The sequence below is a fragment of the Medicago truncatula genome, chromosome 3 (assembly GCF_003473485.1).
Source record: "Medicago truncatula cultivar Jemalong A17 chromosome 3, MtrunA17r5.0-ANR, whole genome shotgun sequence".
Taxonomy (NCBI): Eukaryota; Viridiplantae; Streptophyta; class Magnoliopsida; order Fabales; family Fabaceae; genus Medicago; species Medicago truncatula.
The window spans coordinates 42,888,929-42,910,251 of NC_053044.1; the positions used below are offsets into that span (position 1 = coordinate 42,888,929).

Sequence of the window (21,323 nt, forward strand, 5' to 3'; positions counted from 1 at the left end):
CAAAAATTTAATTATATGGAAAAAATCTAACTAGTTTTTAAGAAATGATTTTATTATGATGAATACCTCCTCAAAGAAGCAATTAATTTGATGATTTTTAATTAACTATCAAAATACTCTTTCAACTACTAAAATTTAATTTTAATTATGAGTTGCAAAGATATTTGCATCCACATAAATTAAAAAAAAAGAAACATTTTCAAAAGTCTTAACAAAAATAAAATTAAACAACATTTTTATACAGAAGCAGTTATTGGAGAAAAAGACTGAACCATACTGGTATCAATTTTTGCACATATTTGGGCAACTTAACAAACGTTGCGGTGGTTGTGTGAGGGTAAACGAAAATGGAAGAGCTACGGAAACTGGAGAAAGTACAACGCATGGTTTCATTCATGGATTCTCACGGCGTTTCAGTTTCAAACTCCGATCATCACTGTAACCGCTTCCTAGCTAATTTCATGCTCTTTCTGTTAGAACCTTGCGGTGACCTCGCCATCGACGTCAAATGCTGCTTAATTTCCGAGCTTATGCCTAGGGTCAGTAACTTGATCACTCCCTCAATGTATTTGCGTCCTGTTTTGAATTTTGATTACAGCGTTTGATAATCGATTCGAGATTTTGTTTGCAGCTTTCTTCTCCGTTTGTTGAGGATGCGTATCAATACGTTGTTGCAGAACAAGAGAGCAATGGTAATTTCATTTTTTAATTTTGTAGTCGCTCGTTAATTTATGCTTATTTGCTATTTAAGCGAACATTTAGGCTCGGTTTGGATAAACAACTTTTTTTTATCGAAATTTGGATAAACAGCTTATTTGCAGCTTATGGCTTAAGTGCTTATTATGATAAGCATTTACATATGAGCTAGTTCTATAGCTAAAGATAAAGTAAGCTGAAAATAGTTTATGAACATGTTAATAGCTGTTATCATAAGTTCTCTCAAAATGTCTCACGAAACATATTCCAGAGATAAGTTCCATTAAGTCAATCCAAGCCTGCCCTTAGAATCGTTTAAATGTATGTTTTGATGTTGAAATTGGATAGGTGTGGAGAAGAAGTTATAGAAAAGTAAAAAGAAGGGATGGGAGTAAAAGATGAAGCTAATGAGTTTTCTTTGTTTGTTTAACATCATCTTATATTGGGACGACTTTGGAATGCTTATGAAAATGTACGAGAGTTTTGAAGGATCGTATAGAAATCCCTCATTTTCTCCTCCTTTTAATAGTGTCTTCTAGTCCCCCAAGGTGTAGCTCAAGTGGTTGAACTTGGACCTGACTACTAACACAACTTACTAACAACTTACAAGTATTATTTACCTATAAAAAACCTTTCGATTAGAAGGAGGAACTTTGACATTGATGTAATTACCATTTACCTGGTATATTAATAATTTCAAATCAAATAAATAAAACTAAGAGGGAGGTTGTTTGAATACGGAGATTCTTATTCTCAGGAACGATGTTCTCGAGAATATTATTCACAAATATTTTTAGTAAGTACTTACTAGTTTTATAATGATTTTAAAATTTATTTGGTTACAAAACAGAGAACATGTGGTAGAATGAGGTGGAAATTGAAAGTTATAAATGGTTTAGTTTTAAAATGACTTCTAGTCATATGAGAATGTAAGATTTCCACCCTTTAAGATTTGGATAAAAGGTGGGGAAACATGGGTAAAATACAATCTTGGAAATCAATAACGCCTAGGAATATTCTTAGAGCTTGTATTGCTCATGGAAATGTACATTCTCAAACTCGTGTTCGCGAGTATATTTATGTATATCTTGAAACAAACACACGTGTACTCTTGCTTTTCCCTTTCTCCACCATTCCACAGTATCCTTAGACCAAATAGATGTAACTATTGTAGGTATTATCCAGGTCCTTTTTTTGCTGAGATATGGTAATACTTTCTTTTTTATCTCTCCCAACTTCCTGGAACTGGAAGGATAGTAGGTACAACAATTTGTAACTATGTGTGGTGGGGAGAAATTTTTCTGTGCTACTGTAGAATGTCTGTCTTTGACTCAAATATGAAATACCAACACCTGGCATGCATAGTTGGTTATTCCTGATTTAAAACCATTTTTTAGGGAAACGAGAAAAAAAACTGCAAGATATAATGAAGAGGAATACTGTCCTAACTCCTAAGGAGGAGTATTGAAAATATGTTCATGGTGGGGGCGGGAATCATATGCCGTCAACTGCTGTCTTTACCATTGCACATATCAATAGTTAAATATTACATTTCATGGTTTTCATTCTTATGTTTGTTGCTTGTTATTAATTTCCTGATTTTTTACTTTCCTTAGGTTTCGAACAAAATCTTGATGGAAACGCATTGCATAGTTGCAGTCAGATGAAAGATAATAATTTATTGCATGGTTATAATGAAAACATAGCCATGATTGGGCTGGATTCCATGCAAAAGGCAAATTCTACCCTTGAGGATTTTGTAAGTATATATTTCAAGAGTATTTTCTTTGATATGCTCAAGATATTCTGCTATAATACTCATCACTTGGTGATTAATTGGGAAAAAATGTGCTAGTAGTTGCATATCATAGCTGTAAGTCTGTGACAGCCTAAAAGTGGTTGGTCACAGTGGATGTGGGCTGTGATCCCCCAACAAAATTTACTTGCAAATTTTGAGGTTTGAAACCTACAGTTATCTTTCTAGAGGAGGGGGAGGGGGATTTACCTAACCACCATCTTCGGCCCAATAGTATGTCTATCACAACTACGGTGGTGAGGATGCTTAGTCAAAGATTAAAGAAAGCAATGTGGAAATCTTGGAACCCGGAAATAAACTTGATTGGTATCCTAAGAATCCCTGTCTAACTACCGTATCTATCATATTGATTAATGGATAAATAAAGTTCCATTTGCTTGCTTCTTTCTACAGAAAATTAAAACAAGAGTAGTTTGGTAGAAGGCTTGATACAATTTAACAGATGTGCTTAGCCACCTGAAATTTGCTTTGTGATTCCAATGTTGACGTGAACTTTTTTTCAGTGCAGATCATATTTTATGTTTCATGGATTGGATGTAAGCAAGCCACAATCGATCTTCAAATTCTTACCTATTCTTTCATTCACAGAGAGCTATATTTATCAGGTACATGATGCATTTAGGTGATGGGTGGCGTGGGCCAATTTTTTGGCTTAAAAGCATCACTTTTAAGAAAAACTTTGTTCATAATTCTATCTTACTATCCTACAGTTCAACAAATGTACTTTAACAGTAAGTATGAAATATGCAAAAGTTCCTAGTTCTGCTGACAATTTGTAGCTGTTATCATGCAGTTGGATAAAATGAACGAGAATTTGCTGCAAACACCAAGAAGGAAAGATGAGGTGATTGATCACATTTAAAGTTATTCAAATCTTCATTTTTTAAGTAATAATAAATTTCAACTTATATAATTTTAATTTGCATGTAGAAAGCAACACAAGATTTAGTTTCTTGTTTCTCAACTGACCCATTTGGACCACTTGTGACTATTTTTGAACAAAGGGGTCTTTTGACTGAAAGGTATTATTCTGAATTCATTACCATACCTTTCTTGGGAGTAAGTCAGGCTGAGCTTAATTTGGTCCTTTGTTCTTTTTACTTCTTGAGCTAAGGATAACCGAAGAACTTAGACACGGGGAAGAGTATTGGGCCCTTGAAAGAAAGCTCTGTCATGCACTGATAAACGAAGAAGAGGTATACATAGTTCATGTACTCTTTTCATTCTCTTCAGAGAATGTATACAAAGAGTGAAATCCTTCTCAATGTTCCTTGTTTGAAATCTAATGATTAATTTGCTACTCAGATTCTTATTGATGATGTGATGAAGGCTATTCATTTAAAGTCTTTTGATTATCGAGTGCTGAATCTTCTTCTCTATCAACTGCAAGGAGCTAAGGTACACGGATAATAAGCAAAAAAATGACGGCAACATAAATTTCTGTATAAACCGACATAAAAATTATTAGCTAAATATATGTCATCATGAGGATAATTCTATTCTTCTGAATCTGGTTTGAAGGCCGAGGAGTTGCATATGGAGTTCCTTTCAATTTCAGAGTTCTTGGTGGAAGTTTCTGATGATCTGTAAGTACTATTTTTTGTTTCAGATGGTGCTGAATAGTGAATACCTTGATATCTCATGCACAAATTCATATGTGAGTAGAATTTTGGAGTTGCTTCTATCATGGTGCCTATTTTTTAATAATATTTCAAAGCTTAGGTGTTCGGTAAATTCATCAGCAATTATGTGTTAAACTTTTTTTCTGTCCTTTTTTAATTCAAAGAATACATTCAGAAGTAAATAAATGGTTGCATTATAATTTATAACAATTACTTATGTTTTGCATTCTTTTATTTCGAAAGCTGTGCTTTCTACTCTTGGAGTAATAAAGACATTTACCAAACTGACAATAATAAATATATAAAATTAATTTGTATTAAAAAGATAATTCCAACATCCAATGCAAGAAAGTTTATAGTGGAGCGATAAGGTGGTTTGGTTGTGGAACATAGAGGTTGGAGTGATATGGAGGTCACTGGTTCAACTCTTCAACTCCCCCAGGAAAGTTTATTAGAATCCCCACTTTTTTATATGTAGTTGTCCAACATCATTTCTTTGTCCTGTAACTTTTGAAAGTTGCTTCCCGTACATTTCAATTAAAACAAAACTCATCCTTAATTCTGCCGTTTCTTCTTTGCTTCTCAGTTTCATTTCTGTAACTAAACAAACATATATAGATTTCACTTTTACTGTAGCATATTTCAGTTTTGTAATTTCATTCAACATAATTGTTTGGTTGTGAAAAATTTGCAGGTATGACTATGAGGTGAGTTCAATGATCCAAATTTTGCAACCGCCAGCGGTCAAAATGTTGTCTGAATCTTAATTTGACTAAAAGCTGTCTTGCAGGATGATGTTTTAGAAAATAATTTCAACGTTTTGCGCATGTTTATCAGAATATATGGAGCTTCAACTGCCCCTTCTATGTTGGTATGTCAAACTGGTTACAAGTGGTGTATCTAATTTACATGTGGGCTGTCTCATGTTCTCTCGAAATCTGTTGGTCAGCTGGTATATTTCTGGTTACAATTTCAAAAGAATCAATTGAACCATGCTACTTTTTATTAGTGGGGAGATTGATATCTACCTTTTATTAAAATCAGATAAGTGAAAGTGATAGCAAAACAGTCTTTAAAGCTCTCTTTTCAAAGCACTCCTACTATATTAGATGATTTTTGCTAGTAGTTCCCACCATTGAATGGGCCAAATCATTTAGTGAGACCGGTGTGATATTTTTCATCGAAAAACAAATTGTTATAAAAATGTGCAAGAGTCTGTGCAAACATATCTCATAAAATCGTATCTTCTTTTATTTGTTTATTTGCAGTCAAAGTGTTATAGACGTCCAATATTTTTCAGCTTTCATCTTTCTTATTGGATTGTTGAACTAAAAGGCGAAATAAAAACAATATTTTACTTCTGTTTGTTTTACGCAAATTATGACCGTTTATCTAAGATTTTCAAATTTATCACTACTCCTTCCACCCCACCCATCATGTACATATTGAATCTTGCAATAACACTATTCTTGTTAGAGGCCTCCTGGCATTTGTCACCTATCCTGAGAAAGAAGGAAAATTTACAGTTTAATGTTTGCGAAAGTTTTGCACAATTGCAAAATATTACTTATTTGCCTACATGGATCACTTTGTTTTATTCCTCTATTAAAATTCATCAAAATATAGTAACTATATAATATCTGTTAATGTAGCATCTTTAAGATATTATTATGTCAAATTTTCAATTTCAGGCAAAGTGCATTACTGAGGCTGAAAGTAAGTACACAAATCTACTGGAATTACTGGAACCGAAGTTATCTCTGAGCTACCAGAAAAGATGTGCAGAAGCCACTAAAGAAGGTAATTTGTTAGATTCAGTTAAGGCATTTCAGTAGTATGATTAGACCTTAAACTGTACTCCGCCAAATTGTGCAGGTGGAAAGGTATCAGAGCACCCTCTTGGTACGTGGTGTATTCCAACCGTGATTCAAGATGAGGAATTGTATAGATCAAACTTGAAATCAGATACTTCTTAAATATAAACTTGATCTGTGTCAGAGGTAACCGTATCAATTTTAGCACTTTCATTTCAACTGTCTTGGCCATATGCCGATGATAGAGGGCTGGAATTGAATTGGGAAAGAAAAATCAAATATTAACTGTGCAATGGCCAGTGAAACAATGAAAGTGAGACCGTTTCCAATCCAATTATGATTGGTCAAGACATTCATGACAATTTTCATATAGTTTTTATAGTCAATTGCAAATTCAGAAATGTGTATTTGGAATATTGGTTTTCTTCTGCTGGCATCAAACATAGATTTTTTATATAAATATTAATCCATGGTAGATTGTGAAGACTAGGAATGGCGCATGAATTTGATACATATATTTACCTAATTCATGCAAATTCAAATATTTATAAAATTGATCTAAATTACTCAAACAAAGTTATAGGGAGACCAATTCATTATTTATCAACTCATGGAAGATTAGTAATTGCATGGGAAATTTATTTTTGCTAATACAGTTTTCTACAAATCAAATATTCTGTGCATCGTTCCAATTTTATCAGACCTCCCCGAAGGGACTACAAGTCAAATATTAATTTGAATAGTGTAGTCTGTATCAAGCTGAACTCAATAGTAGTATGAATGTCGCTTGGAAGCTGATCAGTTTGAACCTAGTAGAGGAACAAGTTGCATTAATGTAATATGCAGCTGAGGAACTCCTGCAAAATGGGCTTCAACCCTGTATAAATTTCAAGCGCCATATCCGTGCAACTTACATTGCTTGCATATTGTGTTAATATCAGACGAAGAGATGCTGTTCCCAGTGCAGTTTTGTTCTCTAGCTTATTGTTTGCTTTTACCTTGGGCAAATGACTTAATTTTTCTATTGTGGTCAAATGGTCAATCTATCCATTCATATAATGGTTATATATTGAATGATTCAGATTTTTTTACAGACAACTGGTTCTATAATATGTTTTGCACCACTAGAATATTGGACACCCAGAGAAGTGCCTCTATAGACACAAACCTAAGACTTCTTCTTTGGGCACAAGAAAAAGAATGGTTAAATATATTTTTCGTCTGTATAAAATTCATAATTTTTTTATATCCTATAAAAAAAATTATTCACTTCTCAAAAAAAAAAAAAAATTATCAAAAGTTTAGTTTTCAATATATTTTATATAACACTTTTGGTCCCTGCCGTTAACTCCTTGCGTAATTGGCTAACAAAAATACACCGTGACTCGTGGACATCTGTTAATGAAATTCTTTTGGCTCACAAAATTACCAATTAAACAATTTTTATAGTTATCATTATATTTCTTCAAATTATGGGATTTAGGGTTTATGATTTACCGAATTCCTAAATTGAGATACTCATTTTCTCCAACGGAGAACCCATTTTCTATCGAGAGCTTCAACTAGACAAAAAAATCTCTTTCATTCTGCATTTTTTCTTTCATCTCATTTTCTTGACTCTTCTCATTTGTCCTGATTCCTACCCAAAAATCGCTCTGTTCAATAACCATTGTGTCTCACCAAAAATCCAATATTTTCACAAACCCCACTTCATTTCCCTATAATTGCTATCAACCTCTAAGGAAAAAAGGAAAAAGCTTAAAACTTTGGTACAATGTTGGTAGTGTTGAGAGCTCTTCGAACCTCCTAATTCGGAAACAATGTTCAAATGCCATGTCCCTCAATATTTAACCATTATTTAAATGGATACGTTGAGCATTTGTCCAGTGTCCACCATAGGAAAATTAGGTCATTTGCCGATGGTAAAAGCCACCTTTCCTGTGTAGGAAGATCACATAAGGGATGTCAATACTTACAAAGTAATTTTTATTCACTTCTTTCGAATTTAGCGACATGGTGCTACCATTTTTTGGTCCCCTCTAAATATATTCCATTTGGTCTTCATAGTGAATAATGATTGTTGCTTGTGGTCCTTGTGGAGAGGAAAACAATTCGACATGAGCGAGAATAAAAACAAAAGGGGGATGATTAATTTCTTCCATTACATAAGAAAACTGTTTGTATATGTAAGATTAGCTTTGCTCAAAAAAAAAAATGTAAGATTAGCTTATGGTATTTGAATTTAGATATTCTCTAGTATTAAAGAGGTCCAGTGAAAGAGAGGGGGGAAAATGGCACATTGATTTTTTTTTATATATATATGAACAAATATACGTATATAATATCAATTTGTTTTACAATATTCAATATGGTATATATATGAACAAATATACGTATATAATATTCTTTTTTCTTCTTCCAATATTCAGTATTTTTTGTGGGTACAATATGAGTACTAAATATGGTTTTAATGATTCTCTCAAAAAAAAAAAAAATGGTTTTAATGATCACCAATGAATTCAGAATTGCATGTGATATATGCGAATATGAGTGACCCTATAGTACTTTCATTTTTTGGTGGAAAGGACGTGCATAATTGTACTTGTCTTTGGCTCGAAATTCTAATGATAAATAATTGAATTTCCTATTGTAAAATAACAACAAAAAATTCCAGTAAAGAAAAAGAAATATGTATATTCCTATTTAACTTTTGTTTTGATAAAGATTGTGGCACACTTTTGGTGACTGCAATAACCGATAAGAAAGACACTATACAATACAGCACAAAAATAGAAATATAATACAATGTTTTGGCAGATATATCTTTTTGCTCCTCTTGTGAAAATGGTTCGTACACGTCTGGTCACTGAGTGTCACAATCCCTCTGATTAGCTTCTCAGTGCGATGTCAACAATGCAACAATGGCAGCTTTGGCAATAGTTGAAAGCTGCTGGAATCACAGCAAAGAATCCCGAAATTAACCTCCAAATGGAAACTGAAAAACACCACTAGTTCCACATACCTTCAACCATATTTTGTGTAAATGCCTAACTCTTATAATAAATATAAGTATGAGCTGTTTGGAACTATTCAATATGTATTTAATATTTTCTTTCAAAAAAAAAATTTAATACTTAAAATTTAGGCTTAATTGCAGTTTTTGTCCCCCTATTTTCACCATTTTGCAGAATTGGTCCCCCTATTTTAAAATTTGACAGTTTTGATCCCTCCATCATATTTTTGAACTATAAAAATGTGATGTGAAAAATTTTAAATGTCATGAAATATGATAAGATAAGATGGAAAAATCAACATCTATGAAATTGTAACCAAATTCTCTTGAAAACTTCATTTAAAACATATTTATCGTATCACAATATTTTAGACAAAATATTTGATAGAGAGACCAAAATTGTTAAATTTTAAAATAGGTGGACCAATTTTGCATAATGATAAAAATAGGAGGACCAAAACTGCAATTAAATCAAAATAAATCTAGTAGAAAAGACAAGAAAAACTTAAAAAAGGTCTTATAGACGAATTAGTACTCCTTATTACAGCTGCTACTGAGCACACCAAAACTTAAAATTTGAACTTGTCAGAATCTACTATAAAGAACAATAATTCTACTTTAAACACTAAAACATCTTAACAAAATTTCTTGGCAGCTATGGATAAAAAAAGCTGATCATTATTATGACATGAACAAAACAAGATCACATGATAATAAATACTATCTCACATGAGACTATTTGATGATCTGTATGAGTTCCATTTATGATGGGGATGTTAATGAATAAATGTCGGCATGTATCATTCTGTTCATAAAGTCTGTGTTAAACTTTTCTATAATTATAAAGTTTGTTGGATGAATCCTGTTTTTGGGCTAAGAAACAAAGCAGATAATTCACAATTCATTTTCTACACTAGTTTGGGATTACCCTTAGCATCAGCATTCAGCAGCCATAATCAGATGCAAAACTTTTAAATGTAAAATGTACTACAATATACTATATATTCTTAAATATAGAATCTTGTTTGAGAAAAAGTCCTTTTTGTCTCTTTTTTAAAATATAATTCAAATTTTTAACTGTAATAGTATTACTTTACTAATAATCTATCTTATTTTACTTTTTTTTTTTTTTTTTTGTAACTAACAATACATAGTACTCCACATAAAACCAACCTTTTCTTCTTAATGATAAACTAGAAAAAATAATAGCAATTGTTTGACAAATATTAAACTAGAGAGCAATTTTGGTAACAGTCCTTTTAACACACTCTTTCCAATCATTTTTATTGAGTAAAATGCATGTGGATTCAGCCACTTTAGAAATATATTCTATATAAAAAGAGGGGGTTTTCGAAAGTGTATGTTACTCTTGCTAACATCATTCATTAAATTGTTACCAATTTTTTAAATTTCAGTTTTTATGATATAGTCATGTTCCTATATTATCATAAGGAAGTAGTAAAATGTAAATAGCTATAATAACAAGGCTTAAATATGCAATCCGTCCCTGTAATTTGGACAAATTTTGATTTTCGTCCTTGTAAGAAAAAAAAATTAAAAACATCCTTGTAAAATATTTTTTGTTTTAAAAAGGTCCCTGACCCCACTATTCAGTTGAAGTGACATGGTTTTGGCCACGTGGCAGTTGCTAACTGTGCAACTTTTGTCACGTGGTATGCCACATAATTAATTTTTGTTTATTTTTTTTCAAAATTCTAAAAATTCATTTTTTAAATTAAAAAATCCGAAAATAAATATAAAAAATAAAAAAATCGGAAAAAAACTGAAAATTAAATTTTTTTTTCTTCAAAATTCTAAAAAATCATTTTTTTAAATTAAAAAATCTGAAAATTAAATTTTCAATTTTTAGTTACAAAAATATTTTTTTTCAAAATTCAGAAAATTCATTTTCTTTAAATTTAAAAATCATAAAAAATAAAAAAAAACTGAAAATTAAATTATATTTTCAAAAGTTATAAATTTTGAGATTATATAATTTTTAATTTTATTTTTCAAAAATTATTTCTAGATTTTAAAAACACTAATTTCCAATTTTTTTTCTTCATATTTCAAAAAAAAAATGGAATTTTTTAATTTAATTTTTTTTTCTTCAGATTAAAAAAAAAAAATTTAATGACGTGGACTGCCACATCAGGGCCACGTGGCAAAAGTTGCACAGTCAGCAACTGCCACGTGGCCAAAGCCATCCTATGTCAGCAAAAAAGTGGGGCCAGGGACCTTTTTAAAACAAAAAAAAATTTGCAAGGATGTTTTTAATTTTTTTTTTTACAAGGACGAAAATCAAAACGCGTCTAAATTACATATTTAAGCCTAATAACAATGTGCAGTTTTTCTAAGTGTTAGAGATTTAGATACCTTAATTGAGTGGCCAGAGATGATCTTGACTTTTGTGTGTAGAAAAAATTGATTGAGAGAGAAGAAATATGCATCTAATAAATTCTCCAACAAAGATTAGTTTTTTTTTTTAAGAAACTTATATCATTTTATTATTTAAAATGTGTCCAATACAATCGTATTTTTACCAAAATCTGAAAGTTAGCTTAGGATATAGCCGTTGTAGCTAATCTATGGACTGACTCATTTGTTTGTCTCCTCACAAAGTCCACATTAGAGTTGACATAATATTGTTCAAAGATAGTTTTACAATTATGGATCATCATCCCAAATTTTGTAATATCTTGATGTGCTGATGAAAAACTATCCACCACTTTTTTGACATCAAGCTCAAAATCGATAGGTCTCAAATGTAATTAATGAACCATTCTAAAGCTGATAACAATCTAAGAGCTTCGCCAACATATACCTCACGGACTAGAGTAAATCATTCAGTCTTTACCATAACAAAAGTGCATCCTTATATAAACTTCTATTCCCACAAAGATTAGTTGTAAATGTTAAATATGTAAATGTAAATTGTGAAGTCAAACTCTAGAATGGTCAATGAAAAGAGAGTAGCTCAAGCAGAAGTGCCTCTAATAGAACACAATAAATTCTAGTTTTAACTACCACCTGTGATTTAGTATAATGTTTTTTTTACCCCCACTCCACTCGTAGTCATAGATACAATAATCCTATCACTTTCAACACAGCCCAGCCACTTATAATGAGTCTCTCAAACTACCAATACAACCAAAGAGTCCTTCATACTGCTTTGGATTCTCCCAATTTGTTTACCTTTATTGAATCGTTCCTTTCACTTTTCTGCCAACACTCTGCACCCTCTCTCCACCACACTATCCCTCTCCTTTCTCTACACAATTGCTGCCTGCCAACACATAACTAGAAAAAAAAAAAACCATTCATTGCTCAAAACTAGATATAATGACAAACTTTTCATTCTTGGTCTACTTTGACAAAAATAAATTAAATTGATTCAATTTTGACCTTTTTTTTATTTTGTCACATTACAACTGGCTTTAGAAATATATCTCAGTTAAGTCACGTTAAATTTTTCCACTTAGAATTTTTTTGAGTTAGATGTGAATGCCTTCAACAAGTGACATGATAGATAGAAATTCATGGCTTCACTTAATTCATATCACCTTATCTTGTTAATGGTCATCATATTTATACCTCACCTTCTTCTGTATCCAGCTTCTTGTTTCTATCAACCACATTCTGCAATTCCTCCAAGGGTAGGCTTTTTTTTTTTTTTTTTTTCTCCCTCATTCACTCTTTCCTTTGCTTTATGTGTATGTTGTGTTTGAATGGACGATGAATTTGCCAGAATCATAGTATATTACCGCGATTTTGGCAAAGTCATGATAACTCTCCGATTTTGTTGAAACTCTGAAGGGTAGTTTCCGCCAATTTTATAGTGAATTCAAACATGCACCAAGTTTCAACAAAAATGAGGATGTGACCGTGATTTTGTCAAACTTACCGAATATGCAGTTAGTCAATTGAGTTTGTTAACCATGTGTGTAGGGTTTATTATTTGAGGAGAAAAACAGGTTAGGTTCAGCTCCACCAACATGTCACAACAAATGTAACCAATGTCATCCATGCATGGCCGTGCAAGTTCCAAGCCATGAACATGTCCAACCAGGTCACACTGCCTCAACTTCATCCACGGAAGGTGTTAATTTCTTTCTCCAAGGTAACAATAATGGATACTCAAATTACAAGCCATTGAGTTGGAAATGCCATTGTGGTGGCAACTTCTTCAACCCTTAGAAATTCCATTGTTTCTTATCTTAATTTGATGAATGAAGATGAAAATTATTGTAAAATTGAAAATGCATCTTTTCTTCTTTTTTGTTTTTATTTATTTATTTGTCTAAATTAATTAATTACGTCAGCAGTGATTGTATACATTGGAGTTTGATACACTTGTACAAAAGTTTGTTACAGACCTGAAATATTACTTTATGGTTGCGTCTAAATTTTGTACTAAAAGTTTCTTTTAAACTGTTTTTATTTCTTCATTATGTTTTTGTTAAGTTGTGTATGAAAAATTAAATTTGTGATATTTCGTAAGAAATGTTAAGTACCCTCATTATTTCCTTTTAGTTTTCTGGTGAATTTTTTTATTTTTTCATCTTGGATGTTTTCTTGGTTCGCATGTCGAAATTTTGAAGGACCACACTAGATATAGTTGTGAAAAACTTTTGCAGATCAATAATTATTGTCTGTTTGTTTCTGTCTGAAAACTGGACCGGGGCATTATAGTAATGTTTTATGAATACAACATTTCAAAAGATTTTCCAACATAATAATCCAAAACAATGTATATCCCTTAAACACAAAATTTTAGTATCATAATAAAACCATCATGAAGTTTAAATTTGGATAAATCAACATGTATATTATTAACTATTAAGTTTCATTTTTTTATTTTTTAATTCAAAGCATAAGACAGTTTTTTTTTAAGATTATGAAAATTACATTGCACAAATGACCTTGGTGTTGAAAGTTTGTTTCCCTAACGGTGAGGGGTTTGGTAGCATGTGTGAAATCTGGATTTAGATCCCCGCCTCCTCACCTTTTCTCGTTCTCCCTCCTTCACCATGTTCTATCTATCTCTCTTTAAATTTTGGAGAGAACATCAAGAGAGAGAGATAGATAGAAATTGGAGAAGGAAAGGATCCAAGTATATGAAATTCTAGATTCTAACCTCATTGACTCCATTGTACACTAAAAAAAAGTTAAAAGTTTGTTTCCATCATTAGATTAGATTATTAAACCTATCATTGGATCAAAATGAGATATGTTGAGATTTATGGATCTATTGTTGAAAAAATAAACTTGTGGACCATATAAAAATGCATTTCAGCCAAAACTTAATCATTACTGTAGTATATTTTAACTGTTTTTCATTACGGTAGTATATTTTAACTGTTTTCTTTTTTAATCAGCAAAGACTCATTATGAGCTTAGCTAGGATTTCCCAAACTAAACAACAAAACTAAACTAGATTATGTTGTTCCGACGCTAGTTGTATTAACAAAATTTGATGGCTGAACATTATTTAGTGTGAACGAGTACTATGCGCGGACAAGATTTGAACTCAGTGCCTTTATTTAAGATCAAAGAGATCATCTTCCATCTCATCCAAGTGCTCTTGGATATGAAATTCAATATTTTAATATTAAATAAAATTATAAAAAAGTTTTTTTTTTGTTTGAGCAAACCCTTTTCAAAATATCGATTAGGCTGCAGACCAATATATGCCTTGTGTTTGTGCTTTCTGCCGTCGCCATCTCCCACTGCATCATTGTCAATTGCACAAGATCTATGCCGGCATCGCTCGACTCAATGTCCACCACCGGTAGTTTCTCTATGCAAATAGAAACCATTTGCCGGAATAAGCATCTGTTGGCAGCAAGACAATGATTTTGTCATGAAAGGCAAATTTATTTTCACAAAATCTCATCCACTTGCCGTCTTCTTTTTGCATTTGCCATCACCTCCTTACAATGTTGTGATAAGGCTCTGCTCTAATTGGTAGTAGTTTAGATTAGATGAGACAGAAGGTGAGGGTTTTAAGGATAATGCAACGGACCGTAATCGTCATCAGTGTTAGTCCCATAGTATATCTCGTACTGTAGCCAAAATTAATATGGTGTGCAAAATAAGTCAACAGTAAGTTTTTATTTTTTCCCTTCATGAATAACATTGACTAGAAGTCTAGGTGCATATAATCCAATGCTGTCAAAAATCAACATCCAATGATATAACTAAAAATGTAGAATCCAAGAAAACAAACAATAGATGACACAGAAAGCACGTAATAACCTATGTTCTTTCTTCAAATCCGCCTATGTCTATAAGGAGTGACAACCTATATATACCAAGGTCATAAATGAAGCATCCATAATAAAAGGAAAATAAAATTTATGTCACATACAAGTTCCAGCTTCCCACGAAATATCATCTCATACCGGCGGCAGTCTTGCCTTTGCTCAACTCCGATAGTTCCTCAATCAGTTTTCTCTCATCGCTGCTCAGTTTTTTAGGAATCTCAACTTGCACTCGAACGAATTGATCGCCCCTCATATTCTTCTTATTCAGTAGAGGAACACCTTTCTTTGCCATAACAAGTGTTGATCCTGGTTGTGTCCCAGATGGGATTTTCAAATCCACCATTCCATCTACAGTTGGAACCTTAATTGTAGTCCCCAAGATTGCATCAATATAAGACACTTTACAAGAGTATAAAATGTTGGTGTCTTCTCGTTTAAGCACGGGATCAGGGATAACTTCAAGAACAACAAAGAGGTCACCGGGAGAACCACCACGCTTTCCAGAGTTACCTTCGTTTCGGACCCTTAAACGGCTACCAGAATCCACACCGGCTGGAACCTTGAGACTTATCCGCTTTGTTTTCCTCACCCGGCCATCCCCAGAACATGTACTGCAAGGGGTTCGAGTTTCTCCAGTCCCATTGCAAGACGAGCAAGTCATAGACTGCTGAAAGATACCCAACGGAGTCCTTGTTTGAGTGACAACCCGTCCCTGACCACCACATGTGTTACATCTGGATGATTTAGTCCCTGGTTTAGCTCCTGAACCATCGCAAGTACCACACTTCTCTAGTCGCCTAATCTCTATCTCCTTTTCCACTCCGAAAACAGCTTCTTTAAAGTTCAAAACAAGACTGTAATACTCATCTTCGCCATTCATTGCTCCATCCCAAGATTGTCTGCTGCGACCATCCATGCCCTCAAATAGCGACTCAAACAGATCAAAAGGGTTGCTGAAATCCTATAATCACAAAGATTTTACATTTATCAAAAACAATGACAAATTAAAATTCTCCATAATCTTTGTAGGTAACTTGGTAACTTACCCCCATGCCCCCACCAAACCCCTGTGAACCTTTAAGCCCTGCCTCCCCATATTTGTCATATATGGACCGTTTCTCATCATCTGACAAGACCTGAAAAGGATTATAGTTACATAAGATCAGTTATGAACTAACCATGAATTAGGGTCAGTTATGTTTAATATCCTCTAGTTTTACCTCGTACGCATTACTAATTTCCTTAAATTTCTCTTCTGCACCAGGATCTCTGCAGCATAAAGTGAATACACATATACAGGTCAACGATAAGCAATGTTAATAAATGATTATGACCATGTGAAAAAAATTATGCAACTAGAAATTATGGCATGACAGGTGAAAATGCACTTATTTAAACGACTTCATCTAACAGGCAATTCAGGAATGTACAAAAAAATTGATTTAAAAATGACATGCTACAGGCATTGGTATAATCTAAGACACCCGGACCATTTTGTCCATAGCAATAGTGAAATCGGAGTTAAAGATTAGAAAAGGAAAAAAAGAGTGGGAACAAAGCAAAAGACGGATATTAGAAAGCAGATAACTTCAATGGGAAGTGAGGGAAAAAAATACTCACTTGTTCACATCTGGATGATAATTTCGGGCTAGCTTCCGGTAAGCTGAAACATAAACAATAGAAAGAGTTAACAATGCAATGATACCATGGGGGAAAATGCATAACCAAGTAAATCACACATAGCATCTAGCTATAATAATAACTTCTTAATCACAACAACCATTCATTAACCCAAGTAATTGATGTTTCTGATACTAATTTTAAACTTCTCCAAACCTTTCCTGCATTGATTACCAAAAAAAAAAGTGAAATGAAATAAATGTTTAGTTTGAACTTCTGCAGTCTTGAGCGGAAGTTTTCCAAGAGGACCACGTACAAGGATTCTAGTTTTGGTTTATGTTAGTCTATACAGAAAGCCTCGCAATACAATACCAAAGAGCAATCAAGACGATTAATTTTGAAAATTTCAAAATTTGGTTTGGAAAGCTAGCCCCCCATGTCCTTTTTTGGTATTAAACAAAATAAACAGCTGTTTAGGGGTTGGGGGAGGGTCTCATGATTATTAGCAACAAGCATTGTCAAGTGGCAGACTTCTTCAGTATTAGTATTGTCAAGAGTTATATTAAATGAGATAATCATTCGGATTTGGATTCCCTGCAGTTACAAATCTCTCTCTCTCATTCGGATTTGGATTCCCTGCAGTTACAAATCTCTCTCTCTCTCTCTCTCTCTCTCTCTCTTTCTCTCTCTCTCTCTCTCTCGAAAGATGTTTACCTAAATACAGAAGAATTTAGGAAACTCAAATGTAGAGAACCCTGATCCTAATCATTCGTTGTTAACGGACTAAGGCTAATGTGGTCACTGATTTCTGTTAATACATCACAGCTTTGATGACAAATGGTCATTCAAGAATACAACAACTAATGAGTAAATAAAAACAATGTATTTAGTTTTGATATCGTTACTTTAATTCTTGTTCTATGTTTTGGCAGACTTCTTGACAGAGTTAACTGTTAGGTTCATTATCAGTACTTCTCTTGCATCCTTCACAAACATTTTATTAGTAATAGTATTTCAATTAGTCAATGTTAAAGAAACAGCAAGAGTTATATAATATAAAAGGAGATTATCATTCGTCATTAGTTAGCAGACTAAGGCTAATTGATTTATGTTAATACAGAAAGATCACTGCTTTGCTAAAAAATGGTCATTCGTGAATTCAACAACTAATGAGTAAATAAAAGCACTGAATTTGAACGCATCAACTAATGATGATGGAGGCAGCTCATAACAGTCAGAGAAGGGACTGCAGAAACATACCAGTCTTAATTTCAGATTTAGTAGAATTTTTTGACACCCCAAGGACAGTGTAGTAGTCCTGCATGCGGGTACATGTTAGATATTCAGCCAATATATTGGATGGTCATAGTTATATAACCAACTTCATGAAGAATAATTTCACAAGGAACCCTTGTAAAAAAATATAAAAAGGAAATCATCGTTTCTTAGAAAAGCATAAGTAATAAAAACTTACTGCATCTGCTCTAACTATCAACCTTGATCCCCTTCGACGATGCAAAGTTTGATGTGAACCTATATTAAAATGCAAGGAATCCCGAGCAAAAAAGGTTGAACTTGGGGCAGCCATAAAGCTTATCCTGCTTGTAGCACTGCAAGAAAAATGATTGGATTGAATTACACTTTACAACACAATGAATTATGCTGAAAAATTGTTCCTAATGAGTAAGGATCTGTTGGTTTTAATTTTTTCAAAATTGATTTTTAACAAATAGAGGTCAAAGTTATAAATTGTGAATCGCAAACCTAACATCTGAATAGTGAGTTGTAAATCGTATCAAATCGTAAGATTCAGAAGTTCAATGCAAAATCACTTCAAATATATCATATAATGATGTATAGTGTTTAATGCAGTGATTTAAAATGAGGAACCCACAACGCAATTTAATCACAATGTAACAAACACAAATGTTCTATGTCCTAAGTTCAAAAAAAAAAAAAAACAGAGCAAAGGTATGCTGAAATGGTGAGAAAGTAATTGATCCAGTGACTTTGTAAGGCCCTCCCTATTTTAGAAGAATGAAAATAGAGGCATGGAATATTAAATAGGGTGTTTTGAGTAGTGCTCCTTTAGGATTTTTTACGTTTAACAATGTCACCTATTTTATTCTTCAAATTCAATGATGAGAATTAGCGACATAAAAGCAAAATAAAAACATAAATTGTTGAATCGTGCAACTCATATCAGTGATAAAAGTTGCATGATTATATTTCATATTCATCAAATGGCACAAATTGTTCACTTCCTAAATAGTGCTACCAATTTGTGCGATTTCATGGTTGAAATAATTGATTTGTTTCAAAATGATATAATAAGACCCTTAAGAATTGATTGAGAAAAAACCAGACGATTGACTAATTGAATCATCTTAAAATGAAGACATTGTGTCCTAGATGCAAAGGTGAGCAAGAAAGCCAGGCGATTGATACAGATTTTGGAAGAGACGATTTGGTTTGGAAAATAAAGTATAGTCACTTTTGAAGAGTAAATGTGAATAATTAAGCGGGTCTGACACAAGAATCAATTCTACTTGGCGCAAAAAACTGAAAAATTCCACTTCTCTTGGCAGTGAGTTTGATGAAATCACAACAACACCGAGATTTTATTGAAGTTCCAAAGGTTGGGCAAAATTACAATGACACACCAAGATTCTGCACTTCTACTCACTACAATCAACTGAACACAATTCAAATGACTAAACCCCATTTTTTCTCAACTCCAATAGGGGTTCAGGGTTTAACCAAAACAGGCAATAAGCTGTTGCCCGAGATTTCCTTTTAACGAGAAACACGTCTTAGTTTCTGATAATCTGAGTCTATCCAGAAGTACAGCTGCTATAGCTGACAATTGGAGTAACAAAATCACATTTTTATACCGAACTTTTTTATGGCTATAGCCGGTGACAATATGACAGATAAATCAGCCTTAAAAGTAATTTAAACTTTTCCAATATACAAAGAGAATGAAAATTAAGAATAAAACATAAGACTGACTTGTGTCTTGATGATGCAAACTTGGCTATTGTGGTGGATCTGGCAACAATCTGAGGACGAATTCCCCATTGAGTAGCCGATGTACTGCCAAAAGGTGTAACTGCCATCTAATCTATATTCTCAAAAAAGACAGGATAATATAAAATTTGTTGATGAAATTCCTCTGGCTGCAAAAAAATTAAGAAAAAAACAATAAGATAAGGCTACAAAAAAAAAAAAAAAAAAACGTATTTCTGGAGCAGAAGGTAAGAGTGAACCTAGTCATGACTAATGAATTTCAAAAAAGTAAAACAGAAATTGTTAATTTGACGTGTACAAATTTATTAAGATAAGAAGCCTTGGTTGTTGAAAATAAATAAATGAAATTAAGATAAGAAGCAGAAACGACAATAGTTAATCCAATCAATCTATAATGAAGGAGTGAATAAGAAGTACTATGAATGTTTATGTCGCATAATAATTAATTCAAAGAAATGAATTGGAATAGAGAGAGATAGAGAAACCTGTGTTGTTGGGGGTTGGAAGCTTATAGGCGCTGCTACTGTTTGGGAGAGAGAAGGGAAGTTGGAAGGAGAGGATGAGGAAGTGGAGCAATCTTCTCTCGCTCTCTTTCTCTCTCTAAGAAGATTGCTTTGCTTATAGAGAGGGATGAAAGGGAACTTGGTGGTCGTGTTTTCTTTTACCCTTTAGTTTGGTTTGTTTGTGTAATGTTTGCCTTGTCGCTCTTTCTAGAACCCTAATAATATGCCCCCTCATTTCTCATGGATTACAATTTTCATTTTGGATTATAGCTTTTTAATACTACCATGAAAAAATTAAGTAAAATTTGAGGGTGTCTTAATTCAAATTTGCTAGTTAATTAGAATATCTCTCTTCATCATACTTTCAGAGAGGAAATCAATGTGCAGACTTTTTTGCAAAAATTCATAGCTAATTTGAATGCTAACTTAGTCATTCACCAAACGCCTCTAGCCGACCTCCTCCCCTTGTGTTTCTGTTTTTTGTTTTTTGCTTATGTTTGCGTAGTTTTGTAACCAAAAAAATTGAGAGTGAAGACTCTTATGTGCAACAACGCAGGCACAAATGTCGAGATATTTTTATACTTTTTTTGGTCTTTTAAATACAACGATTCTACATAAATTATTCAATGTATCAAAAAATTCAATTATTTCTTATAAAAAAAAAAACCGAAATGAGTACATTTGTATTTATAATTTCTCCATTGTGAATTTATTTTGCGTAGTAAAGACATTTCAAAATTCAACCTACAACTTAGACCAACCAATCACCATGTTTTGTCGAAAAAATGCAAAACAGACTTGCATCTTGGAAGAACAGACTCCTAAATAGAACAGGTAGATTGACTCTTGCAATTTCTGTTTTATCATCCATACCTATATAATATATGCAGATTAATTGGCTTCCACAGAATATATGTGATAGTATTGATCAAACAGCCCGTAA

At 32.8% G+C, this 21,323-nt stretch overlaps 2 protein-coding genes across 3 annotated transcripts; one reads left to right on the forward strand and one right to left on the reverse strand.

Moving 5' to 3' along the window:
* The first annotated feature begins 242 nt into the window (after positions 1–242).
* LOC11415013 (uncharacterized) lies at positions 243–6,434 on the forward strand. Its single transcript, XM_003601886.4, has 13 exons — positions 243–539; positions 632–692; positions 2,313–2,455; positions 3,016–3,117; positions 3,306–3,356; positions 3,443–3,534; positions 3,627–3,708; positions 3,818–3,910; positions 4,034–4,098; positions 4,829–4,841; positions 4,925–5,005; positions 5,826–5,934; positions 6,010–6,434. Exons 1-13 carry the CDS (start codon positions 348–350, stop codon positions 6,108–6,110), a joined length of 1,185 nt encoding a protein of 394 aa, XP_003601934.2. The 5' UTR covers positions 243–347; the 3' UTR covers positions 6,111–6,434.
* Positions 6,435–15,056: 8,622 nt separating this feature from the next.
* On the reverse strand, positions 15,057–20,580 carry LOC11415014 (chaperone protein dnaJ A6, chloroplastic). Of its 2 annotated transcripts, XM_024779577.2 has the most exons (8): positions 20,363–20,579; positions 19,860–20,026; positions 18,322–18,457; positions 18,108–18,165; positions 16,848–16,890; positions 16,448–16,496; positions 16,274–16,363; positions 15,057–16,188 (listed from the first exon to the last, which is right to left on the reverse strand). In XM_024779577.2, exons 2-8 carry the CDS (start codon positions 19,964–19,966, stop codon positions 15,355–15,357), a joined length of 1,317 nt encoding a protein of 438 aa, XP_024635345.1. In that variant the 5' UTR covers positions 19,967–20,026; positions 20,363–20,579; the 3' UTR covers positions 15,057–15,354. The 2 variants fall into 2 exon arrangements, with proteins under 2 accessions (XP_024635345.1, XP_039687566.1); XM_039831632.1 differs by lacking the exon at positions 19,860–20,026 and having other exon boundaries at positions 20,363–20,580.
* Positions 20,581–21,323: the final 743 nt, after the last annotated feature.